This window comes from Amblyomma mixtum, chromosome 5 (assembly GCF_055824585.1).
Source record: "Amblyomma mixtum isolate Tamu chromosome 5, ASM5582458v1, whole genome shotgun sequence".
NCBI lineage: Eukaryota > Metazoa > Arthropoda > Arachnida > Ixodida > Ixodidae > Amblyomma > Amblyomma mixtum.
This window is the reverse complement of record NC_143016.1, coordinates 147,724,361-147,751,306: the sequence shown is the minus strand read 5'-3', so window position 1 is coordinate 147,751,306 and position 26,946 is coordinate 147,724,361. Positions and strand designations below refer to the sequence as shown.

The following is a 26,946-nucleotide window of genomic DNA, read 5'->3' as shown; positions in this document are numbered from 1 at the left end:
TCAAGTTTTGCAGCCCTTCGCAGTCTGCACTTGGTTCGATTTCCGCTCTTGTTCGCGAGGAGGTGCAACAGGCGTTCAGGGGTCCTACCGTCGAAACACCACCTCTGCCGGGAGACTACAGCCACCCCACCTATGCCGAAGTTGCGAGACGCCCGGCTGCAGCTTCGCCACCGCCGATTCCAGTAACGCCTCCTGCACCGCTGTCCCCAGTTCCACCAGTCCCGTATTTCGACGATCGCCGAGTGCACTTGCGGAAGGCCGATGTCTGGCGCACACCTGACAACCGGCCACTCTGCTTTCACTGCGGAGAACCAGGCCATCTCTACCGCAATTGCTCTTATCGACGCCTCGGTCTGCAGGGCTTTCGAGCCGATTCGCCCAGACCCCGGTTTGGCCACCGGCCTCCAGCTATTGAAGACTTCCTCGCGGAACAGCGACTTTCAGCCCGTGCGCCGCATCAGCCGCGCTCATCTTCTCCGCGGCGCTCTTCCCCGAACCCGCACAGCTCCCCGCGAGCAGTACAGGGTCGCTCGCCGAGCCCTCGCCGGGAAAACTGAGACCAGCGACCTTCGGGGGCGAGGTCGCTGGGAGTCGCTGCGCTGAAGACCTCCCGCCGCCGCCGCTACGCTCCGACCGTGAACAGCTAGTACCGTCATCTGACCAAAACAGCTGCGTTTCCTTGGACATACCTGTTCTTCTCGACGGTCACAGAGTCAGTGCATTAGTGGACACCGGGGCCGACTATTCAATTCATCATCATCATCAGCCTGACTACACCCACTGCAGGGCAAAGGCCTCTCCCATGTCTCTCCAATTAACCCTGTCCTTTGTCAGTTGCCGCCACTGTATCCCTGCAAACTTCTTAATCTCATCCGACCACCTCACTTTCTGCCTTCCCCTGATACGTTTGCTTTCTCTTGGAATCCACTCCGTTACCCTTAAGGACCAGCGGTTATCTTGCCTCCGCATTACATGCCCTGCCCAAGCCCATTTCTTCCTCTTGATTTCAACTAAGATGTCATTAACCCGCGTTTGTTCCCTCACCCACTCCGCCCTCTTCCGATCTCTTAACGTTACACCTATCATTTTCCTTTCCATAGCTCGCTGCGTTGTTCTTAACTTAAGCTGAACCCTCTTTGTTAGCCTCCACGTTTCTGCCCCATAGGTGAGTACCGGTAGGATACAGCTGTTGTATACTTTTCTCTTCAGGGATATTGGTAAGCTACCATTCATGATCTGAGAGAACCTACCATATGCGCTCCACCCCATTCGTATTCTTCTAGTTATTTCCCTCTCATGATCCGGATCTGCGGTCACTACCTGCCCTAAGTAGACATATTCTCTTACTACTTCCAGCACTTCGCTACCAATTGCGAACTGCTGTTCCCTTGCTAGGCTGTTGAACATTACTTTGGTTTTCTGCATGTTAATTCTCATCCCCACCGTTCTGCTCTGCCTGTCTAACTGATTGATCATGCTTTGCAGTTCTTGTCCTGAGTGGCTTAGCAAGGCAATGTCATCAGCGAATCGCAAATTACTCAGGTATTCTCCATTAACTCTTATCCCCAACTGTTCCCATTCCAGTCCCCGGAATACCTCCTGTAAGCAGGCAGTGAAGAGCATTGGCGAGATCGTGTCTCCCTGCCTGACCCCTTTCCGTATTGGAATTTTATTGCTGACTTTATGGAGAACTATAGTAGCTGTGCATTCGTTATAAATATCTTCCAATATTTTCACATAACACTCTTCTACACCCTGATTCCGCAATGCCTGCATGACAGCTGAGGTTTCCACCGAGTCAAATGCTTTCTCGTAATCAATGAAGGCTATATATAAGGGTTGGTTATATTCTGCGCATTTCTCTATCACCTGATTGATAGTGTGAATGTGGTCTATTGTCGAGTATCCTTTACGAAAGCCTGCCTGATCATTTGGTTGACTAAAGTCCAAGGTTGTCCTGACTCTATTAGCGATTACCTTAGTAAATACCTTGTAGGCAACGGACAATAAGCTGATTGGTCTGTAATTCTTCAAGTCCTTCACATCTCCTTTCTTATGAATTAAGATAATGTTAGCGTTCTTCCAAGCTTCTGGTACTCTCGAGGTCACAAGGCATTGCGTATAGAGGGTGGCTAGTTTTTGTAGCACAATCTCTCCTCCGTCCTTCAACAAATCTGCTGTTACCTGATCCTCACCAGCTGCTTTCCCTCTTTGCATTGCTCCTAAGGCTTTCTTTACTTCCTCCTTCGCTATTCAATTATCAGTGATAAATTGGCGACTCTTCTAAAAAAAGTCCTTACGCCTTGTTCTGTAGTGCATCTCCGTACTGCCGGTGGTCATCTCGTTACTCCAAAGGGTATTTGCACGGCTCGCGTTCAGATTCAGGGATCTACGTTCGTCGTCAGTTGTGTAGTTCTGTGCAATTGCTCCCGCGATCTCATTATCGGCATTGACTTTCTGCGGGAGTATGGTGCTGTCATCGACCTCCGCCGACGAATCATCACCTTTTCGACCAGTAACGCGACCCACCTCGCCGACTCTTGCCACCGCAGTGCCGCCCTTCGTGTTTCTGCAGACAGTGTCACGTTGCCGCCACGGAGCAGTGTTTTGGTTGAAGTCACTTGCAACGACTTGCATGACGCAGAAGCAGTCGCCGAGGCTAACCGTTCACTCCTGCTTACTCAAGGCATCTGCGCCGCTCGCAGTCTACTGACGTTTCGTGGTGGCCGGTCTGCGGTCCTGGTCACTAATTTTTCTAATGAGTACCGGCACCTTTTTGCAGGAAGGGCTATCGCTTCTGCCGAACCTGTTACCGATATTCCCGTTTGTTTTGCGTCCGCGGCAGCCGGCACTGACGAACCTTCCCTTGAAAACGTCGACATAAACTGCCACCTGTCTCGGGAGCAACGCTTGGCTTTGGAACAGCTGCTGAAGGAATACAAGTCGTGCTTCGCTTCCTCCTCGAAGGTTCGTCAAACACCCATCACGCAGCACCGCATCATCACCTATGACGACGCTCGCCCTATACGACAGCAGCCTTATCGTGTTTCTGCTAAAGAACGGGCGGTTATCCAAACTCAGGTTCAGGAAATGCTTGACGACGGCGTTGTTCAACCTTCCCAAAGCCCGTGGTCTTCACCTGTAGTCCTTGTTAAGAAGAAGGACGGCACTCTCCGGTTTTGTGTCGACTATCGCAAACTGAACAGTGTGACCAAAAAGGACGTCTACCCGTTGCCGCGCATTGACGACTCGCTGGATAGATTACGGCGCGCTAAGTACTTCTCATCCATTGACTTAAAGAGCGGCTATTGGCAAATTGAAGTAGACGAACGGGACCGCGAAAAAACCGCATTTGTGACTCCAGATGGCCTCTATGAATTTAAAGTGCTTCCTTTCGGTTTGTGCTCTGCCCCGGCTACGTTCCAACAGATGATGGACACCGTCCTCACAGGCCTCAAGTGGCAAAGCTGTCTTGTTTACTTGGACGACGTCGTAGTTTTTTCGGAAACGTTTGACCAACATCTCCAGCGCCTGCGGGCTGTCCTCGAAGCCCTCCGCTCGGCAGACCTTACCCTGAAGCCCCAGAAGTGTCATTTCGGTTACGAAGAGCTCAAATTTCTGGGTCACGTTGTGAGCGCTGAGGGAGTGCGGCCGGACCCCGAAAAGACTGCCGCCGTCGCACGTTTTCCCGTTCCGACCGACAAGAAAGCTGTCCAGCGCTTCCTGGGTCTCTGTGCGTATTATCGGCGCTTTATTGCGGACTTTTCCACGATTGCTGAGCCGTTGACGCGCCTCACAAGGAATACCACCTCCTTTGTCTGGACCACTGAGCAACAGACCGCTTTCTCTACGCTCCGCCAGCGCCTTCAAACACCTCCCGTTCTTGCGCACTTCGACGAAGATGCCGATACCGAGGTCCACACCGACGCCAGTAACATCGGTCTTGGCGCTGTCCTTGTTCAACACCAAGACGGCCTTGAGAGGGTTATCGCCTATGCTAGCCGTACTCTCTCCCGCGCCGAGAGCAATTACTCCACGTCTGAAAAAGAATGTCTTGCGGTCGTGTGGGCCACCATGAAGTTTCGCCCTTATCTTTACGGCCGCCCATTCAAAGTGGTCACCGATCACCACTGCCTATGCTGGCTGGCAAATTTGCGAGACCCATCTGGACGCCTGGCACGCTGGAGCTTACGGCTCCAGGAATTTGACATTACTATTGTTTACAAGTCCGGCCGCAGACACGAAGACGCCGACACACTGTCGCGTGCACCAGTTGATCCTGCCGACGCAGCGCCCGATGACGACAGCGGCTTCCTTGGTACTCTCACCGCCTCCGACCTACTGACTCGGCAGAGGGCGGACTCGGACCTTCGCCCTCTCATTGACGCCCTTGAAGGTAGTGATACGGTTATACCTCGCCACTTCTCTCGACGTCTTGGCTCCTTCTGTTTGCGGCAAGGTCTCTTGTACAAGAAGAACTCGAGAGGCAACGATAGACCTTACCTTCTCATCATTCCAGCCGACCTCCGATCTGACGTTCTTTTCGCCTGCCACGATGAGCCCACGTCTGGCCACTTGGGCTTTTCACGTACGCTCGCCAGAGTGCGGAACATGTATTACTGGCCTGGACTTTCTGCTGATGTCAAACGATACGTTAAAAGCTGCCGAGAATGCCAGCGCCGGAAAACGCCACCACTTAAGCCGGCGGGTTTTCTCAAGCCCGTTACTGCCCCTCGCGCTCCGTTCGACCAGATCGGCATGGACCTCCTCGGCCCTTTCCCCTTGTCGCAGGGCGGCAATAAGTGGATCATAGTTGCTACCGACTATTTGACTCGCTACGCCGAGACCAAGGCGATCCCTCGTGGCACAGCTTCAGAACTCGCAGAGTTTTTCATGCACAACATCGTCCTGCGACATGGCGCTCCTTCGCACGTGATTACAGACAGAGGGACGGCGTTTACAGCGCAACTAATCGACCACATCTTTCGGCTGAGCTGCACAACACACCGCAAGACCACGGCCTACCATCCGCAGAGCAATGGCTTGACCGAACGATTAAACAGGACCCTTGCGGACATGTTGTCCATGTACGTAGATGTTCAACACAAAACTTGGGATGAGGTCCTGCCGTATGTCACCTTTGCCTACAACACCGCCCTGCAGGAAACTACGCGCTTCTCCCCGTTTCGCCTTGTGTACGGACGCGAAGTCCAGAGCATGCTTGATGCCATGCTCCCGTGCCCAGAGGATGACCAACTCGCCCCAGACGCCCAACAGTTTGCCCAACGTGCTGAAGAAGCCCGTCAGCTGGCCCGCGTGCACATCGGGCAACAGCAGAGCTCGGATGCGCGCCGTTACAACCTTCGCCACCGACAGGTTGACTACAAACCCGGTGACCAAGTCTGGGTGTGGACTCCTGTTCGTCGCCAAGGCTTGTGTGAGAAACTGCTCTCCCGCTATTTTGGCCCTTACAGAGTGGTACGGCGTGTGAGTGAGGTTAACTATGAAGTGGTTCCGGACGGTGCTGCGCAACCGCGACGCCGACAGCCCGACTCTGACATTGTGCACGTTGTGCGGCTTAAGCCGTACTATACACGGTGACGCAACCGTGCTGATGTTTTCGCGAGCTTCAGTTGCGGCAGTTTGCTTGTTGTTTTTTTGTTTTTTTGTGTCACCCTTACGTCGACAGCGACAGCGTTTTTTTTTCTTCATAAGGGGGGAATAATGCCACCTAGTATTGCCAGGTGGCGCATAGGAAGTAGGGCGACGACGACGAAGTAGGGCTCGCGCCGTGTGGAGTCTGTCGCTGTTGTTGCCCCAGCTTGCCTGGCCTTCCCTTTCGTGCCTGCTCTAATAAAGCCCCCCTTCGTCAGCAAGTACGTTACAATATTATTTGTGAAACAAGGCTGCCAGGACCAATTTCTCTTCTAAGCATTGCTGCTTTTTGAGCCATAAGCCATATCTGTGAAAGTAATCAAATTTTCCATGCAGCTTATAAAGACCACATTATTGTGTGAAAAGATGCATCATTCGAATACGTGGTGCCAATGCCAATGGTCTCGGTCGGGTTGGGGAGAGCAGGCTGACGATCGGCCGGTTCCAGAGCGAGGCGAAGCTCATCGCGGGCTACATGGCCCTGGTCGGCCTGGCCATGCTGCTCAGCAACGTCATCATCGTGGGCAGCCTCGGCATGTCGGCCACCAAGCAGTCCTTCCGCATCCGCCACTACTTCATGCGGGCCATGCTGCACCAGGAGGTCGGGTGGTTCGACACCCACACCGCAGGGGACTTCGCCGGTCGCATCACGGCGTGAGTGACCGGAGGGATTAGCCTTACAGATGCCTCTCGCCAACTGCTCCGCCTGAATCGCTGAATCCCTCTGAATCGGGGCGGTGGCTGGTGCCTCTTTGCACAGCACCACCGAAGAGGAGTTTTCGTGAAAGCAGATAATAACACAACTAAAATCTGCGGCTTTCGTTGGTTCTGTGGCACACTAGGGTAGCGCTTTCCTTTTGAATACTTTCTAAATAATTTATGTTCAAGCACTTCGGGCTATTTACTATCTTTCTCAATAAATGTTACCTTTCAGGATAGGTTTTGAGGTGCTGCTGAGCCGAAATGCCCGTATACAAAGCTCTGAGGTTTTTCCCCCTCTGCGAGGCGAAACTGGAAGTTGGATTGCTGTACCCTGGAGAGAACGGAATTTCGCCCAGCTAACGGCAGTGCAATAGTTGAGCTCCCTCTTGCAGCTGCGTAACTTATTTCAGTCATTGTGTCAATTTTCGTGCCTGACACGGAAGTACTGAACTAAAATTTGCAAGCAACTGAAGTGTTCAGGCGCAAAGCTTGTGCAAAGCGAATATAAAGCATATACACAGCCGTAGTAGACCTTGAAAGTTCTCTTGTGCTTAGTCCATTTTTTATGCTTAGGGTAGTCCATTAAACAAAACACACATTTTAAACATTTTGCTTGGTGCACGACAGCCTTAGCTGGTTACGTGAAATAAAAACTGAGCAAACATTGCATAACACAGCTGAAATTAATGGATTTCTTGAAACGGAGTAATTTGCAGTCGCAAAACTGCCTAGACAAGGATGGCGTCGAGAAAGTGAGTTTTCGCACGCAGAACTTTTCGAGCTTAGTTATTCTTCGCAGCATATTCTCGACATGGCATTATTATGCAACCGCGTCTTCTTAGTTTTGATGCTCTGCTACTGTTTTACAATAATTAATTTGCTTACGTAGTGTAATTAACGTGGAGGTTTTTCACCAAGTGTAATATGTTTCTTCTAAATGTCTCGTTTTGAACCTTGCTAGGTACGTGGGATTATTAGGGCCACTATAACAAATTATGCCACGTCCTGCGCTGTTAAGGGGTGACCATGGGTTGGTTTTCACCACATATGACATGCCAAAGAACTGCTTTTCGATGCTGCTTTCCTTGTAGCCCGGAATGCTAGCGTGCTGCTTCAGCGCGTAAAACCACCTTCCCCGATTTTGCTTTTACGCAATAACATTTGTAAGATATTTCAAGCACAGGAAATGTGGACAAACGCTTCAAGCTTTCACGGCTGCAACCCTGGCAGCGTGCCGCTGTACACTCGAAATGAGAGCGAGAATCTGGAGTGTCCAGTGTTTATGAATGTTCAATTTATTTTCTATGGAAGCCGAAAATAGCTTGCTGTCAGCGCAGAAAAGGATTGTACACGTCATATTTTCCAGCGAGGAGGAACAGTTGGCCACAGAAATGACCTTAACCGCAGAATCTCTGCCGACTTTCTAGTTCTCTCCAAATTGTCAGTTTAATATATCGCCATTAAGTTGCAGGATGCTCGCTACTGGCTGCCAACAGATGACTATCGCTTATGATATCCTGGAAAGCTGGACGTGTTGAAGCCTAGGCGCCGCGCGCCGACTGTGTATTGTAGAGCATTTCGGTTCTCCGATCGCTTTGGTGTACGCTATTAAGCTTGAATTTATTTATTTATTCGTACTATCAGCTTATTCCAAGACAGGAGTTGCAATTTTTGAACAGTATAAAACATAATACAAAGCTGTAATGTACAATCAAACATGACACAATTCAGTAAATAGTATTTAGTGTAAAAAGCACTACATAACAGAAACTGATCAAAATTGGTTTCCTTCAAACCATTCAAAAAGGAAAGCCACAAAAGTAGCGGAAATAAATAATCAGACGCAAGACGCAATACATCAACAGATCACCGCCTCAAGAGGAATACGAATAATACTAACAAGCAATTTGAAACGATACCGCATCCCAAGCAGGCGCAAACAGCAGGCAATAAATTGTAGGAAGGATGAAGACAATGACATGTTATATTGGTCAAAGATATACCAGTTAAAAACAGTCACAAATATTTCGCGAGGCTATTTTCAAAAGCTTTTAAATCCGAACACTGCATAACCTCTTTTGCTAATTTATTCCATTCGTGTATACTGCGATCAAGAAAAGAATAATTGAAAGAGTCTGTTCTAAGATCCAGCTGTGGATGTGATATGTTTGGAATGTTTCGTTCTGCTGCCAGAAGTATTCTGTGGTCTAATGTGTCGGTCCAGACTGACCTTGTTGTCACCACTCAACACATAAATAAAGAATATGAGCCTGATTAAACTGCGTTTTCTCCTTCACAGTTGTCCGCCCAGACCTGTTTCTAAGTTCAGACACTGATTGGGTTCTAGAGTACGAGTTCAAGTTAAATATGAGAGCTTTGTTTTGTATGCGTTCACATTTTGAAATGTTTTATATAGTGTAGGGCTCCCAAACGTGACTAGCATGAGTGAGCACTGGAAGCACAGTCATCTTGTAATCTATTAATTTTACCTCTGCAGTGGCATCATGAAGTTTTCGTCGCAATAACCACAGCTTTCACATGGCCTTATTGCAAACGTAGTAAACGTGTGTTGTCCAGTTTAGGTCTTGTTTAAGGTCAATTCCTAAGTATTTTACATTAGTTACTTGAGTTAATGCTGCACCATTGATACTGTAAGGGTAGATTAAAGGGACCCTGAAATGGTTTCTTAAATCATATTTTATTGCAACAACTCTGTAGAGGTGATCTCTGCGAGTATTCTAGTCTGATTCAGAAAGCTGCGCGTGGAACCAATAATTTACAAACAATTTTCCAAACTTGCCGCTCACAGCCGATTAGGGCGACATCTCACCGCGCGTTTTTACCCGCCCCCCCCCCCCCCCTACCACATGACGTAAACTGGGCAGTCTTGGCCATGGACTGGGCGACCCTTCTCATTGGATTCATATTTGCTAGCGCTTAGTGAACACACGGGACAAGAACACAAATACACAGGACAGACGCTAGTCTTCAACAGCAGTTGAAGTCTAGCGTCTGTCTTGTGTATTTGTGTTCTTGTCCCGTGTGTTCACTAAGCGCTCGCAAATATGAATCCAAATGCTTTCCAACTAGCCCAAGTTTCCGCCTTAATAAGTGTCTTCTCATTGGCTCTGCCAAATGACGTCACGCGCAATTTTTGCAATATTTAATTTGAGACTGAGCACTGATGCTCCTTGAAATACTATTTTATTGATTGCTTATTATTTTTTAAAACACACGTATACAGAGGTAAGAATCCAGCGCATTTCTTGAAATCAATGTGGTACTTCAGGTAAAGAAGGAAATCCGTCTGCTCACAAAAGCATGTGTTCCCGTCAAATCTTGGCGCCCGCCTTTGCGAGTTTCCTTTTGCGCCGACGAGTCGCTGCTATAGTGTACTAGAATTATATATATCGCTGCTGTCGTCGCCCTGTGGGTCTCAGTATGGCGTGTACTGAAAGGCTCGAAGCCCATCTCAGCGCAGCCGCGCTTCGAGCTCCGGATCCATGCCGTTCGAGCAGCAATCAGGAGACACATGTGCGAAAACTTGGACGGCGCGCCGCACCGATCGTCATCAGAAAGACTGCCAGCTATACTCGAGCAGAGATAAAGCATGCCTGCTTATGTTGGGAGCTATCGGCAACGGCACCGCTCGCGGGATCTCCGAGCGACGAGCTCTGCTGCTGCCTGGCTGCCGTGGTCGTCGCTAGGCCTATAGCTCGTTTCGCGACGAAGCCGCAGCGGCCGGCGCTTCGGAAGTCGCCTGAGCTATAATAAAAGGCTTACTCTACACATTGCTTTACAGTCAACAGCATCATCGCACAATAAAGTAATAGTATGGTCACTTTCCGCGACGCCTTCAGCCGCGAAGCGAGCGGGCGCCAGGCGAGCCGCACCCCAACGTCAGGCCAGCGCAGCTGCAAGGCGGTTGTGGCCAGAAATTTGCTCGTATCACAGTTGTTACCTTTACCAGCAGCTCAGTATTGGTCAGCGATCCTCAAAAATGACACATTTTTCACATTTCTTGGCCTAGGGTTTATTGTTTACGTCAAGAACACTCTTTAGCTCATTTTTTATGACGCCGGCCGACCTGATCCAGGCCGGTCGGCCGGCCGGCATGCTCGGCGTACTTGACGTTCGCACAAGGAAACACAAAACAGCCATTCTACAAGAGATGATGCTTCCTAGATTCGAGCAACCACGACATGTCAGTTCAAAAGTAGATCTTTTGGCAACGACACCGACTGCGGCAACGCCGGGCGACGAACTGCGCGCTGGTCCCAGGCTGCCCAAGTCGTCGCTAGGCCTAATGGTTTCGCATCGAAGCAAGCGCTTCGGGAGTCGCTTGCGCTATATCAAAAGGCCTACTCTTCACATCCCGTTACTGCGAACTCGTCCCATAATAGAATATATATTCGATTTCCACGACGCCTTCAGCAACGGAGCTAGAAGGCGGCAGGCGAAGCGCCGCAGCAGCACCAAAGCGGCTATGGGATAAAATATGCTAGTATCGCATTCATCACTTTTACGATCAGCTCGGTATTGGCCAACGACCGTCAGAAGTAATGCATTTTTGACATGCATCTATCCCAGGGCTTACTATAAACGTGAACAAACAATACTAGCGCGTTTTTCACTCGCCGGCGGCCGGCATCAAGGCTGACAGGCCGGCCCGGCGTGGCTCGGCCCCGAGCGCCCTGAGGAGCGCGCTTAACGTCATCACGACGCTGCCGCTCTCCGCGCTCGCTTTGGCTTCCGCTTCCCGACGTTGCGTCTGCCGAGCGCGGCTTGTCGTTGACATCTAGCAAGTTGCACGCAGGCGACGAGCTGCGATCGGACGTTGCGACGCCGTTCGCAACAGCGCACCGCAGTGAATCGCACTCACTTTCGCACATGTGTCTACGACCACCGGAAGTAAACAAGCAGAGCGCCATTGCTTGACGTATGCATGGGCGGAACATCGGCCCGTCTTTTCTTTTTTTTTCGGAGCGAGCCCCGCGTGTATGAGTTGACGGTGGTATGTGGGGGAGAGGAGGAACATCATTTTTAATCGGCGATATCTTCGGTGTTGATGGAGTTCGCTTAACAATTTTTGCGGTGCGGCGACAAGTGATGGAACACCGATCTTTCGTGGGCTTTTGCTAACCTTGACAAAGAGCTTTTCAGGGCCCCTTTAATTAGGGGTCGTTTTTGCGTGTCATGCGCATAAAAAATGATTTCAATGCATTCAGTTCCATTTGCCACTCGTCACACCAGAGACTTTCTCCAAATGGTTGCTAAGTTCTTGCTTGTCAAGAGGAATATATTTTTTAATACACAATGGTCTCATCTGCATAATGTTTCATCGCATGTTCTGAGGGAAAAACCTGTGCTCAAATCACTGATATATATTGAAAACAGTAAAGGCCCTATTACCGATTCTTCATCGGTAATAACCTCATCGAATGGATATTTGAGAACAAAGAGTAGAGTTTAATGAAACAAATTGCTCCCTTGTGTCAGCGGAGGATTAACTTTTAGAATTATCTTTGTCAGCTCACTTATGTCGGCTGCAGCCGAACAGCCTCTACCACTAGATTCCAATTAACACCTCTTGCCAGCTGCGGCCACATTATCCCTCTAAAGGACTATCTCTCTCGCTGTGCTGGCTCTCGCAGCCTACTACGCTTGCAATGTGTTAGAATCCAGTCCGTTACAGTAAATTTTCACACAGGTTCTTTATCTTCTTCGCACCGGACGTGCCCCCGCCAGAGACGGTTGGTTTCAACTCGAAGACTGAAGCTTCTTTCTTCGCACCATGGGTGCCCCATCAGAGACGGTCTCTCGATGAGTTCACACGCAGGGATGAAAAAGGCAATAACTGAAGATTTATATACAAATAGACACAGAATATACAAGTTAGATACAACGGCAGAAATATACAAAACAACAAACAGGGTGGATCTGGCTAATACTAGGGGAGACCCCTACTCGGCGTTGCCGAAGATGCGTTGCATCTCACCTTAGCCCAGAACCCCGCTTCCGGTTCCGGGGCCCAGTTTTAAAGACTTAAAGGCCCGGCCCACATTTGGTGGCTTCCAATCATGTTACGATGTTCACATGATTGGTTTATCGAGAGCCTGGCCAGCCCTCCAGCTTCCGTAGGGCAAAACGCCCTTTCCACAAACCCAAACGCACGGTCGTGTCAAATGAAAATAAACACAAATATACATTCGTGCTCGGTACCGCGTGTCGGGTGGCCACCCGTACTTCCCGGCGCGTTCGCGAGCGGCCGCGTTCCAAGAAAGGAGACGCTCCGCTTTGAGTGCCCCCAGCCGCGTTCCGATGACCCCCGCGAACGCTACCGATACCTTACAGTTACCATAACAGATTATGGGTTTGTTATCTTGCCTACACATTACATGCTCAGATTATGTTCTCATTGGTTTCCACCAGAATGCCGCTGAGTCGCGTTTATTCTCTAACCCGCTCAGCTCTCCTCCTGTGTCTTATGATTACGCTTATAATTTTCCTTTTCGTAGCTAGGTACGCTTTTTCGGATTTTAACTTCAAGCGTTTAGTTTACCCTCCACGTTCTTGCCCCGTATATGAGTACTGGCGGGATACAAATATCTACTGTAGTATCTAGGGATAGTGGTTAACTAGTTCACTGGCATTCATAACCCCAAAGTGCCAGCCACAAATTTACTTCACACAAATTTTACATTTTACCTATATCACTCGAGTTGTTCGGACCTGTGGCCACTATGTGCCCTAGATAAAAGTACTCCCATCGCAATTCCAAAGCTTCACCGCTTAACCCTTGCAAGGCAGGTGATCTCCACCGGAAACTGTACAGAAACTGAAGACTGCAGTTTTCTTCATATTATTTTCTTCGTATTATTGCTTTGATTGCCTGCCACCTCGATAGCGTGCTAAAATTTGTCTCCAGAGTTACTCAGCCATGAAATGCCGCAAGGAAACCGGATTTTATTATTGTGTTCGCCATTGACATTACGTCCAGCACTTTGAGCACTTCCCCAAAGCCATTTTTAAGCTATCATTGCACTGGGAAATCAAAATATTGGCATTCTAGCGCACAAACCTCCTAGCGCACGTGCCAAACAATGATGCCCTGGAAGTTTTCATACCGTTCTTTTTATAAAGTAGGCGAGTAAACAGCGTGCTTCGCGTCGTTTCTTCTTGTCTGTATGCAGCGACCTGGAGAAGATCCACGACGGTCTGGGCGAGAAGATCGGCATGTGCCTCTTCTTCCTGTCGACGGCGGTGGCGTCGCTCATCTCCGCCTTCTGGCACGGCTGGCAGCTGGCGCTGGTGCTGCTGGCGCTCGTCCCCTGCCTCGTCATCCTCACCACGGGCATCGCCAAGGTGGGCGAGATGCGACCCCCCCCCCCTTTTGTCCAGCGCTGCACGCAGGATGCGACCCTTTCAAGACCACTTCCACCGCTGTAATGAGGGGTGCGGGTTAGTTCCGAGAAATTGGGCTTCTTGGAGGGACACTAAGGACAAATTGATGTTGGCCTGCATGGATCGAGTACCGCGTTTCAATCACAGAAGCTAATCTCAGTGAGGAAGGAGGTTATGCAAGCTAGAGGATAATAGAAAATTCAATGCAAATAGCGCCGCCACCTAGCGTTATTGCAAAGGCTTCGACACCAATTTTAACGCGGATCTGTGAGGTTAGGCTACTTTGCCATTCATGTCTCAGCGACAAAGTGGGAACCTTCTTTGAGTTTGACGTCACCAGTTAAACTCTGGCGATGGGGAAACCAATTGTTCTATTTTCAACGCAATGTTTCCTCCGATAAGAGTGCATTTTGATCTCGAACAAGCTTCAACATTACCAAAAGGAATATCATGCCATCGATGTTTACAAAGAACAAAAATTACATAACGTCTTTCTCACGCGCTCCAAAGTTTCGAGGCTACAAGGGCAGATTCGCACTCTACCTCCTCCATTAGGTGGCTTTCGGAGCCGGAATGAAGCCCATAAAATTTTGCTGAAAGCGAAACGTCACAGCTACTGAACGACAGCAGTGCGTCACAGCCAGGAACTCCGTCCTTCTTATGTCCTCGTTGATGTTCAGACAGCAGCCTGTCGTCGGTGCGCGCTTAGCAGAGTCTCCACCGTGACCAAAATTCGTCAGTTGATTCCCTCAAAGCTCGCGGTCGTGCTCCGCAGGTGCAGAGCAAGCTGGAGGGTGAGGAATCGACCGCGTACCGCAACGCCGAGGCTGTGGCGATGGAGGCCGTCACCTTCATCAGGACGGTCATCGCCTACGGGGGACAGCTGAAGGAGACGAAGCGGTGAGCTGTCTAGTAATGAGCCAGGAGGAAAGCATGGAGCCTCAAGCCTTCACCGGCGCGCACTGTACACAAAAATCAACCCAAAAGGAAGTTGAAATGGTTGACGTCGCCCTTTCAACTCCATGTTCAAATATTTACAACATCAATGAGGTGCTCAAATCATGTAAATGTAGAAGTGTCATTTGAAAGGCCAGTTGGTTCATGTTTGAACTCAACGTGGCGCGAAAGGGACACGGATGGAAGGAAAAGGCAAGATTAGTCGAGCGCCGACTACCAACTGACCTATTTAGAGCTTGGCAGCATCGTTCTATACAATACACCACAGCAATTGGCGTGCCATTTCACTGCGCACGCAAACACACCTAAACACAAAAAAAAACTTGGCTACAAATATGGCATTCAAAACATCCTACAAGATCGGTACTGCTTCCTAATCTACACGTGTCCTGCTAAGAAACCCTTGTCGCTGAGTCCCACGGACGGTGTGCTGATGCACATGTTGCTAGCATGCTTAGGCCTCAATGATTTCGCGTGCCCATTGCCCCTTACCTTTGGCGATAAAATTTCGCTCTTTTGAATGTGAATGGTTCGCTTTTTTCTGGTTCCACATTGGCCAAAGTGGCCGAAGATTTAACGAGAAAGCGCGTGAGCATAAGCGCTGGGTGAAAATCAATTCAGGACGGAACCCACCTGATCATTTTAATGTGTGTAAAGAATGTGACGGAGAAAACTGCGAACCGTTCACTGGAGACGGCGTGGATTTTCGTGCGCCTTTTATCGAACAGTAGCGATGGCAGCAGCGATGCGATTGTCCGAGGTGACAGCGAAGGCAGCGGCCAGAGGCAATCCAGATCGGGAGGCGTCGGAGCCGGGCAGTAGTGCACTGTGTCTTGCGGCGAGGCTGGAAGAGGCTAGCGATCAATCTGCATTGGAAGGAGTTCAGGCTCGAGCGGCAGGGGAAGTGCTGTCGACCCGCTTACAACACAGTGCACATCAAGGCCTTGCGGCAGAAAGCAGGCCACGTTTCAGGCTCTGCACGAAACGCAGTGGCGTCGTGTGAGGTGTACGCATTGTGACTGCGCTGCTGAGCCGACTCACTTGTTCTTGGTAGGTATTCGGCAGAATCAGTGCTAATGAAGCTCTGAGTCTGCCCAGCGGTATCGTGTAAACTACCGTGTAAACTCTGTTTCACAAGGTTGCACGGGGAATGTGAACCTCAAAAACGCCAGCATCAAGACGCTGCTAGAAGCCGAAGGTAACAGTGCACGCGTTTACTGTTGCCGAAAACATTTAGTATTACCGTTTTGCACTCGGAAGAGTCGAATGCAGGTGTCCTTAGAAACTGGTCAAATCTAGCGAGTTACAGGGTCACTAAGGCGTCGCTCCCAAGGTCTTCATCCACGCCAGCTATACATGATTTTAGTTTCGATGTCTGGGCGCCACCATCTTACTTTGCTGGTGACGTTCCGTATGAGCCAAACCTAAAATCCCGCACCGGCTCTTCTAGGCGTCATCTTAGGCTGTGCGGACAGTTTGGTGCAGCGGCTACTGGTCTGGGCTTGTGAACGCTGCCGGAGAGCGTGTTGTTTTGCGGTATTCCTGAAATTATAAAACGGCTGGAGTTGTGTAAGTGAGCCCACAAACCACATCTTGCGAGTAAGAACAGCTAATGCCGCATGACAGAAGAGGTTGCAAGCAGCAGAAGCGGCCAGAGTGACGCCGAAGGGCGGCGCTCCTCTTACTACCGAGGTATCTAAGTTTTATCATTTGTGGAGCACATAGCTGAAGTTATGAATTGTAACTAACTGTAACTGCAACTCTGTATACACAAGCACACAGCCCAGGAACCACATGCGGAGCTACCGATCGGTTTGGTTGGTTTGGTTTATGGGGTTTAACGTCCCAAAGCGACTAAGGCTATGAGAGACGCCGTAGTGGAGGGCTCCGGAAATTTCGACCACCTGGGGTTCTTTAACGTGCACTGACATCGCACAGTACACGGGCCTCAAGAATTTCTCCTCCAAAGAAATTCTAGCCGCTGCGGCCGGGATCGAACCCCCGTCTTTTGGGTCAACAGCCGAGCACCATAACCGCTGAGCCACCGCGATCGTTAGATGCAGGTATATATCGGCTAGCTCCAGTATACTTACACCGCGCACTGATCATTGCGCTGTGCAGCCTGTTTCGTTTATATCTCTTGATAGCGCCTGTCACAACTAAAATTGTACTACCTTCATATCACATGAAATAATTTCAAGTTAAACACTCCACTTCACATGTGTATCGTTTACCGTTGGTTATGATATTTTTTGTTCCGTGCCAATGGACCTGAAATCATATATTATGTCTTTTATCTCCTGTGCTGTCTTATATTATTGGGCTGGTGATTTGCGTCATCAAACTCTGGGTATTGAATGTGCGCTGCCGGACATTTTTGCATCTCATCCTGATAGAATTCGTTGATCGCGCTGAGCGGCAGCCGCAGAAAATGCGGTGGTAAGCAACGAGCATTGTGACTGGGCCCCGAAATCGGGTTACGGACGTTTGAGTGCACTGTGGGAACTATCACTAGTGCAGAGATGTTGCGCATGTTGTCTTTAACTACGCTCACTGCACAAACCTTTTTATTAGCTAGCTTTTTTTTTTAACATGGCTCCTCATACATCCGCGGAAGTCGTCGAAATGGTGGATAACGTAAGAGAGTGACCAGAAATTTGCGGTGCCCATATTGTGCCCATACTGCTAATGCAAGGTAGAAACCAAGTTTGCGTTTGCGGACGTGCCCACAATGCTTTAAAGTCTTCGTGCAGCACCGCGATCATACCATCAATAAGCAGGTCAAATTTAACACAAAACGGAAGTAAATTTACAATTGCTGTTTTGACATGACCTTAATAGCTTGTTAAGCAGTGCGCGAAGTGATCAGAGTAGAGAAATCGCATGACTTACGCTTATATCTATGGGTTAATTAGCATTGCCTGATTTTCTTCCGTTCGCCTGCCATCCGCGAAATGGGTTTAACATATCTGAGAGTTCGTAATTAGTACGAAAACATTCCCGTTTTCGCAAGACGTGTATTAGCAATCGATATCTCGGTCGGCGGGAAGGCGGTGTAGCAGAGAATTGTCGCCACCGCATTGGGACTGCCGTCGCATGTCCCCGCACGCGCTTTGGGCGATCCATTTCCTATTTCTGTGATTATTTGTGTATCCCACGATCAAGCAGAGCTGTCCTGGCGACCTTGCCACCGAGGATGGCATTGCCAAAGGAACACAAATATTTTAAACGGAAAAGACTTACGGAAGCGGCTGCTCTAGAATGCATAAAATACGTGAATGTACAGCCAACTCGAGACTGGCAACAATGGACCGGCAGAAATAGAAATGGCAGTTCACGCGCATTGCATGGGGTCAGAGAGTGGTCTGCGCCTCCCCAGGTTGTCTTCAGTGAAATTATCTATAGAACAGCATCGGCGACTGCTTTGTTCTCCATTCGCCGCTGTGCGTACTGGAGAAGAACCACTGTGCACTATTCATCTGCATGTGAATAATCGAAACGTGCAAAGCGTGGGTGCTGAGCAACTTGTGTAATGGCTGATGGAATGATAAAAGCGTTGCAAACGCAACCTCTGGAGCGAAAATAACAAGGTAAAGCATCCCTCTTCTGCGTAAACTAAAACGTTTTCTTTGTGCCAGTCACGCATGTGAGCTCGGTTACCAATTCAGCAATTCAGCAGGATTACTGCCCTTTGTCATATGAGCAGCCCGCACTGAATAGGTGCGCTTGTTGTTATCGGTGACCGTCAGATGGTGGTCTTACAGAAAGGCAGACAAGAAACGGATACTAGAGGAACAGGGGATACAGGGGCAAGAATAAAGAGAAAGATGAGCGAAAACGAAGTTCAACATGCAACATTGTGCCTCAAGCTACTTTCATTTTTCTTTCCTAAACGCCCGAACTAATGAATGTATCTAGCTCCTCATGCATCTGACTAGGTATCTAACTAATTAGCAGTCTAAAAAGTACAAGATCCCATGTAAAACACCATAACGTGTGCTTTCAAATTTAGTTATGCATAAAAATTGCAAAAAGGAGCTGTCTTCCTGAAAGGACTCGCGCTTTCCTCATATCAAGCGGCTGTTTTAGTTGCATTGGCGACTGCTATACTTCTCAAGTTCAATTCCGCCCGTGTTGGAGACGCCCTCTCTTACCTAGCACTTTTTTTTTCATGCTCGATTCTCATTGAAACGGAACAAGCAAAATCCATGGTTTCGTTTCGGTATGTGAAGTAGCGCAATATGGGACAAGGGACAGAGGAAGACGCACAAAAAGGGGGCAAGGGACACAGAAAGACGCACACAACACAGGCGCTAACACCTGTGTTGTGGCGCTAGGGCGCTAGCGCCTGTGTTGTGTGCGTCTTTCTCATCCCTTGTCCCGTTTTGCTCTACCTCACATACCATGGATCACAGTTACCGACTCGCTCAAGTTTCTACCCTTGTGAAGCTTTTTTTGAGGTTTCTATACGAAACCTATAATGTGTGCCGCAGGTACTCCGACCGCCTGGCGAGCGCCAAGCAGACGGGCTTCCGGAAAGGCCTGGTGGCCAGCGCCGGCGTGTCCGTCATCTGGGCCTCCATCTTCGCCAGCTACGCGTTCGGCTTCTGGTACGGCATAGACCTGATCGTGGCCGACTTCGACAACCCACCCGGACAGAGGAAGTACCTCGCTAGCACGCTCATAATCGTAAGTGAACCGCGCTACGCTCGCTCACTGTGGTGTTGCTTTCTTTCTGCGAGTTCTCAGCACACATCTGTTAAATGCTAATCGAGGGCTCGCAGGTTTATCTGCCAACTGCAGTGCACATTATGTGGCGAAAGTGGAAACCAGTCGCCTGTTTAAGGTGCCGCATTTGAAGCACGAATTCCTTCTTTATTCCAGGTGTTCTTTAGCGTGCTCATGTTCTCCATGAGCTTGGGACAGGCGACACCGTATTTCCAAGCCTTCGCTAATGCGAAGCGTGCAGCCGGGAAGGTCTACCAGATCATCGACAGGGTAAGCTTTGCGTAGTAGAGGCACTACAAGGGACCTTGAAATACTTTGGAAAGAAAAAAGAAAGTGCTGCATGCATTGAGAGTACAAGGTCATTGATTTTTGAATCTCATTTGGCTGGGATTTTTGAGGTCCGTTTTGTAGAATCGGAGATAACGAAAATTAGCATTAACCCTTCCCCTTCTACGGATCTATTCTTATCTCTCTCGTAAATCCTAGCACGCTCGACTCTTTGCGGCATTTAGCGGTGCCATCCAGTGAATTCCCAGCGTTGAAGTAATGATGTCGGTTTTTTTTTAATTTGTCAAAAGTCAGCTACTTCAGACACCACAAACGATATAGGCGCATCTGCCGACGAAGCACGGCAGCGTTTTTTTTGTCTGCTCGTTATTTTAAATTTCCTTTTCCGGTTGTTACTACGTAATGCTCCTGTGACACCTGATGCTGCCTAACGAATAGGATTTCTGAACATATCCATGTAGATTTGTTATTCAAAGGAGGCGCAAGTCTAGGAAGTGGAAGAAAATAGAAAGATTTCTTTCGAGCATAATTCAGCGTTCTTTGGTGCCCCTCAAGCTCCGGCCATTTTTTAGTTATATTGGGGTTTATGGCACATAAGCATCTGAGGTATAAGATATTTATGAAAACGCAACCTCACGGCAATCTCACGAGTGAGCGAACTTAATTTAGACCTTCGAAACGTCAACTGGACGCTTCATATTGTGTCCCGGTTCAGGGTATAGTGTTTTTTTAAATCCTCACATTCGCATTTGAATTTTCAATCTACACAGCTGCTGCTTCGGACAATATGAATGGTAATTTTTTTTCCCGTGCCACAGTCTTTTCTATTCATTAATTCGCAAACGTCGACGACTACTTAAAACTTTCTTCATGTCTCTCTGAAACGCGTTTTCCTCAAAATTGCGAAAATAATGCATCCTGCTGCTCATGCACTATTTATCTAGCTTGCGAGTCGTGGTGGTATAGGCGATAAGAGTAGCAGGACAGTTGACTGATGCAGCAACCGAAAGTTTTAACATGCGCAGGCATAGCTTATATTCCTGAACGCAAACATTCTGCGCTTGCGCTCATATAATCAGTTGTTAGTTGACGCTCATCCTATCTACTACTGCTTTCTTGCGCCGTTACATATCAGCTGTGGTTTACCGCCGACAAGTTGTGAAAGTAAAAGTCTCGCTGATAAATTCGCATCATTTCTCGCCCCTTCGTAGAAGCCGACCATCGACAGCAGTTCTTCGTCCGGTCTCAAGCCAGCGGAACTGGAAGGCGCCATTCAATTCAACGAGGTTACCTTCAGCTACCCTTCTTCGACCGCAAGCACACCGGTGAGCCGTTGTTTGTTTGCTATAGGATTTGTTTACTATAGTATGTTTACTTCTGCTGTTGAGCGCTGCTGAGAAAAATGGCAGTCTAGTTGGCAGGACCGCTTTTATGCTCATCCCCTGGCTCTACTGGTAGTGAATGATTATGCTCACTTCAGCGTTAAGGCCGCCGCGGTGGCGCAGTGGTTATGGGGCTCGGCTGCTCACCCGAAAGAGGCAGGTTCGATCTCGGCCGCGGTGGTCGGATTTCGATAGCGGCGAAATTTTGTGCGATCTCAGTGCACGTTGTAGAACACCAGGTGGTCGAAATTTCCGGAGCCCTTCACTATGGCGTCTCTCATAGCCTCAGTTGCTTTGGGACGTTAAGCCCTGATAAACCAAACCAAACATTAGCGTGAAGTAAATATATGTTTTTCCGGCATATCACGAATGCACCGTTGGGTGAACTTGAAGGTCAACGTGTAATGCGCTAGTTCCATTAACTCTACCAAAACAAGGCATGCACAGTGCCAAATATGGCGTACGTCAGAGCTTTGCCGCTTCGGATTGCTGTGATATATTATTCAGCCATCTACTCAATCCGGAACGCATCTTGATATGAGCTTCAGATATCGAGCACAAAAACTTTTTGCAAGGAAAATGGGAGGTGGTTAATTAGAGTGTATTGATAAGAGCTCCACCACGCTTAGAGCGACCTTGAATGCACGAAGACTTGCTACGGTGGTTAGCATAGCTTCTTGGTTGTGTCATGACCTCCATATTTCGCCTAGTTTTTGTGCAGTCACTCTTCGCAGTGAATCTAAATAATCCAGCTTCCCAGCCATAAATGCGGTAGAGAAAACCGGCGATCCCGTTCCGCCCACCATCGATGAGTACATGAGTCGAGGGTGTCGTGCCAAAGAGCTCTGGGTTTTGTGCAACACACGGCACGCCCTGTTCTTTGTTGCGCACTCTGTCCGCTTCCACAGTGCCTTCCCGCGTCACTCCTCTGTCCTGCCTGCGGACTCTCGTGAGACGGCGCCGCTGTTCCACCTTTATGAACGGCTCTGCTACCCCCCTTGTTGCACTCGGGACAACATCGAAGGGACGGCCAGTTGATCGGGTTCTTGGCAGCAGTTTTAGCATTCCTTATTGGGATAGATTTCTAAGCGTAAACCTGCTTTTGTAAATTTGCGCTGCGAAAGCTTATATTAATAAGGGAGTAATTACTCATTGGCATCCACCCAAGCGCAGCCATACGGCTACAGAGGAAATGTTTACGGGCTGCGCTGGGGTGGATGCCAATGAGTAATTACTCCCTTATTACAACTCTACTCCACCTTCGGGGATTCCCGTAAACATTTGACCAACACAATTCCCACTTCAAGTTACTGATCAATTCGCTCTCGCCCTACCATAAGCTTGCCGTCCCGATTAGCTCAATTGGTAGAGTGACTGCTCCGGTGAAGCGGTGGTCCCGGGTTCGAACCCCGGACCAGGACGAATTTTTCTTTAACTACGAAGTTTCTGAGAAAGCTGTATAGCTTTCCTCTGTAGCCGTATGGCTGCGCTTGGGTGGATGTCAATGAGTAATTACTCCCTTATTAGAAATCTACTCCACCTTAGGGGATTCCCGTAAACATTTGACCAAAAGCTTGCATTCGATCGAAGTCATTTCTGAATCTGGACATCGATTACCGAGTTACTCGTAGTGAGCAACGCTTTCTGACCGTTGTGAAGTGACCCCTTTTTGTTCGCAGGCGCTCCAGAAGTTCACCATGACTATCGATCCTGGAGAGACGGTCGCTGTTATCGGGAAGCAGAAGTGTGGCAAGAGCACCATCATCCACCTTCTGCAGAGGTTCTACGATGTAACGCAGGGACAGGTGACCACAGCTATGCCCCAGATTATGCGACTTTAGTCTGTGTATGCGTGTGAAATAATTGCGTCAAATAATAAAGAGACTGAGCCGACAAACGAACCCGCTACATGCGGAATGTCATCCCTCACCCTGCTTGCCGCAGGAGTGCTGTATGTATGTGGTGGAGCAGTACAACGCCCACTTGAAGTTCAGCAAAGCTGGAAGAATGCCACCTTTGCTTCTGTGATCATTTGACTTCGTTGTGTATGCTGTCAAGGTAACTAGTGATGCAAAAAATAAGCCTCGTAGTGTGGACAATATTTATTGTTTCGAAGGGAATTATTTCAGATCATCTTGTTTTGCATTGCTTGGTAATAGTGATTTTTTACTGTGTAAGGAAAAGCCTCACGTTTAGTTACACATAAACCTTTTGAGGAGAAACACTGGATGCAACGATTGAAAACAATGCTGCCAATACCCTTAGAAAACCCGCTTTTCAACTGTTTAAAAATCTTAGCTATAGCACTGTATTAAGCCTCCATAGCAAGCCATTATTTTGGTACTTCGTGGAAAATATTGCTCATTTAGCGGTTAGACTTGCCTTTCTCCTCGGCTTCTTTCTTTGTGAATTGGTTTGTGAATGCATTGGCTGTTTTCTAGAGGACTGCTATGTAGGTTTACGCAAGGAAGAACGGAGTCTCTAAAGTTCCTTTAAACGGTTTTGTGAAAGTTCTCAGCTCCCGTGATCGTATGAATTCCAGCCTTCCTCTAACTGCCCGTAGTTTGTATATTGTGCATAAATGTTACTTTGTTCTTTCCTTTTTTACCCATTTCCCCCAGGCATTCCGCGGTCTCCTAAAACATGCAGACAGGACGGTTCCGTCCTAGACTCAAAGGCCTTCGTGTGCGCATGCGTTCCTCTCATGTGTGTTTTCATTTACCGCGGTTCGGACTACATTTGTTGATGCAACCATTCTTTTTTAGCATCAACAGACTTCGAAAATGAAATGCAATCTTTATTTGCTATCAAATACAGATGGGGGGATTGTAGAAGAAAAGCTGTCCTTGGACAACTTGACGGGTCCACAATCCCTCCTTTTGGCACAGTGGCGGCATCACATAACATATTTTTGATATCCAAACATATACATACTTATTTAATATGATACAGATATAGTACTCATAGTAAACGAAAACAGAAAACAACAAAAAAAAGAACAGAAAACAACAGCGGAACTCACTGCTACAAATCCAAAAGAAAACAGCAAGGCTAGATAGCATTACATAGGAACCAACTACATCGACCGGAGGTCCTTGTAGGTTGCCGTGTTGAGGTCAAAACGGACCGAATTATAATTGAAAAGCGTTGGTATTGTGCACTTAAGGCACTGTTTCCCGTAACTTGAACCTGACATCGGTACTGACCAATCCTCGAAGTGTCTTGTAAGGTAACTTGGAGTTCTGTCCTTTAATTGGGATAGGTTACGTATATTGTTGATATTCCTGTGGATTTCCTGTTTACATACATGGCTTAAGCGATATCTATAGAGATTGTGAGCTGGAATTACACCAGAGTTGCAAAGAAAGTTGATGTGGCAGCAGTATACGAAGCATTATATGTGTGTCGGAGATACTTTTTCTGTAACAGGTGGATGTGTTCTATATTAGTGGATGTTGTGTTTCCCCATACTAGATGACAATAGTTCAATTGTGACTGAAAGAGTGAATGATAAAGCAAACGTTTGATGCGTGTGGGAAGGATATACCTTAAACAACCTATTACACCAGTTATTTTACTTATTTTGCTTAGCCAGTATTGCTGTTCACCGCTGTCAAAGCTCTGTTATCAACCTCCCACCTGCCTTGTTCGCTCAGCTTCTACTTTACGGCGGGAACATCTCAATTACTCCTTGTATTCACAAATACTGACACCACCACCCTGGCGGGGCTTGCTCTTCACCACAAGGGCATCGAAAAACTTGTGGATGGATACCACATAAATTGGCTGTAATATAGTTATTAACTACAATTTATTAAAATCGGAAAACGAAGTTCTCACATTACTGTTCTTACAGCGAATCTTGAGCGCTGCCTTTTCTGCGTGGATGTATGGGTGTCCCAAAAAGCGCCGCCGATACAGCGCACTGCAGAACACTATGTAACTAGGTAAATATCATAAACTGACATGTTGAGTCTCTAAACATTCAGTGCCGTTTCGAGAGTGTCGAATTCATTAGTCCCACTTAGATCTCTAAAGAGCGGAAATAGCGACTTCAGTAGCTGTCGAAATATAGGCTCATGACTCGCATTGCAGAAAAGGCAGTCCTTCCAGTTTGCATCGCACCGATCGAAAATGAATGGACTTTGAAGCGATAGAGAATGGACGCAGGTCGCAGCGGTGGTCTTGCGTCAGGGCATACGCCTCGCAGCTGGAAACTTCGTCTGGAACAAACTGCCGCCCAAAAAATCAGGTGGCTGTTGCAGCGCCCTTGACCTACTTTTACAGCGCTGTTCAAAAAACGCTCATTTCAGGACCTCGCTAGATTTGAGACCATAAAAAACATGATTTCTGCACACGAACTCCGCGGCGACAGTCTTGTGCAAGGCATACTTTCGTTGTGCACCTGAGCCTTACGCTGATCGTCTTTGAGGCGCCTCTTATCCTCCGCAAAACGGACTTCTTTCCGGCAAGATTTTGCCGAGTTTTCAAACTTGTTTGAAAGTCATAGGGCAGCAAGGTCGGACGAAGTCTTCCTTTACTTGTCACCGGAAGGCGCGGACCCGTCTTTGGCAGCTCTGTCGTGGTGGTTTCCTTGATCAGTCCTTCCACTCTGCTTAACATCTGCATTCAGAAACTTGCTGCCGTTCCTTCTCACGCTCACATAATGCTTAATCCAAGCGATTTTCTCGTGTGGTAAACATCTATTTTTTTTTCAGTCATGACCTAGGCTCTTCGTAAGGTTTTCAGCGCGTTACTAAGCATTCAGCATAAAAATTTCAAGGCTTGTATCTTTGACCTCCGTATTGTAAATATACCGTTAAGATTTACTAGCTCGAAATTTTATGGTTTCCAAATGCTTTTTGCTTCATTGTCCTGGCATTGTTTACGCGCTGCTTGAGTTCTCCACTGCGGAAAAAACAGTTGCTGCTTTTGCAGTAGCCATAGTGATTGTCCTAGTAGTCCGTTCTTTGAATTGTGGCGGCCTTTGGAGTAGCAGAAGCATCAAATTGAATGTATCTCTGACAGTGCGGAATTCAAATAAGTAGACGGCAGGAAATAAAATCGCGGTAAGGTTGTCGTCGGGGGATGTTCCTCTCGTATTGCTACAGTAGCGTGTTGTGTGTGACTTATGTTCCGGAGGTCGCATGTCCATCACAGTCAACTTTTAGCAGAGGCTCCAGTGCTTTCGGAGAGCAAAAAAAAACTAAAAAACTAGGAGATATTCACGGCATGCCCGAACTAGGGAGCTGCAATGATGGCGTCTTCGTATCTAGGTTGGTTGGTTTATGGGGTTTAACGTCCCAAAGCGACTAAGGCAATGAGAGACGCCGTAGTGGAGGGCTCCGGAAATTTCGACCACCTGGGGTTCTTTAACGTGCACTGACATCGCACAGTACACGGGCCTCGAATTTCTCCTCCAAAGAAATTCAGCCGCCGCGGCCGGGATCGAACCCGCGTCTTTCGGGCCAGCAGCCGAGCACCATAGCCACTGAGCCACCGCGGCGGCTCTTAGTGTCGACGATTTGGTCATACGTTTCCACCTTGGCGCTGAGAGCGCATGACTACCAATTATTTCCTGGTGACAAGTGCAGCTAGACCGGATAGCACTGATTGAAATACGTGGCTGTTTCTTTGAGTATATCTGTGGTTTCCACAGTTTGTTTTTACTTGATGTTCTTGGTAACCTGGCTTCGCATGTTTTGTAGCACAAAAAAACTGATTTCAAGAGTTCTAGCACTTTTTTCGGGATTTCAGTACCGTAAATACACTGGAGGAAACCTTTTTCATTCAGCGTAAAGGCACTCAGCTCTAGTCAGTCCGAGCTCGG

The 26,946-nt window shown here is 48.3% G+C and overlaps 1 protein-coding gene across 1 annotated transcript in view; it reads left to right on the top strand.

Annotated features, from left to right (window-relative positions):
- LOC149344105 (ATP-dependent translocase ABCB1-like) overlaps nucleotides 1–26,946 on the top strand; it is a 48,738-nt gene that overhangs the window by 18,423 nt on the left and 3,369 nt on the right. The window contains exons 6-12 of the mRNA XM_089547143.1: nucleotides 6,082–6,309; nucleotides 13,551–13,722; nucleotides 14,537–14,661; nucleotides 19,212–19,407; nucleotides 19,603–19,716; nucleotides 20,946–21,059; nucleotides 22,796–22,921. Of these exons, the coding sequence (XP_089403269.1) occupies nucleotides 6,082–6,309; nucleotides 13,551–13,722; nucleotides 14,537–14,661; nucleotides 19,212–19,407; nucleotides 19,603–19,716; nucleotides 20,946–21,059; nucleotides 22,796–22,921 (1,075 nt within the window). The remainder of the gene's footprint in view (nucleotides 1–6,081; nucleotides 6,310–13,550; nucleotides 13,723–14,536; nucleotides 14,662–19,211; nucleotides 19,408–19,602; nucleotides 19,717–20,945; nucleotides 21,060–22,795; nucleotides 22,922–26,946) is intronic.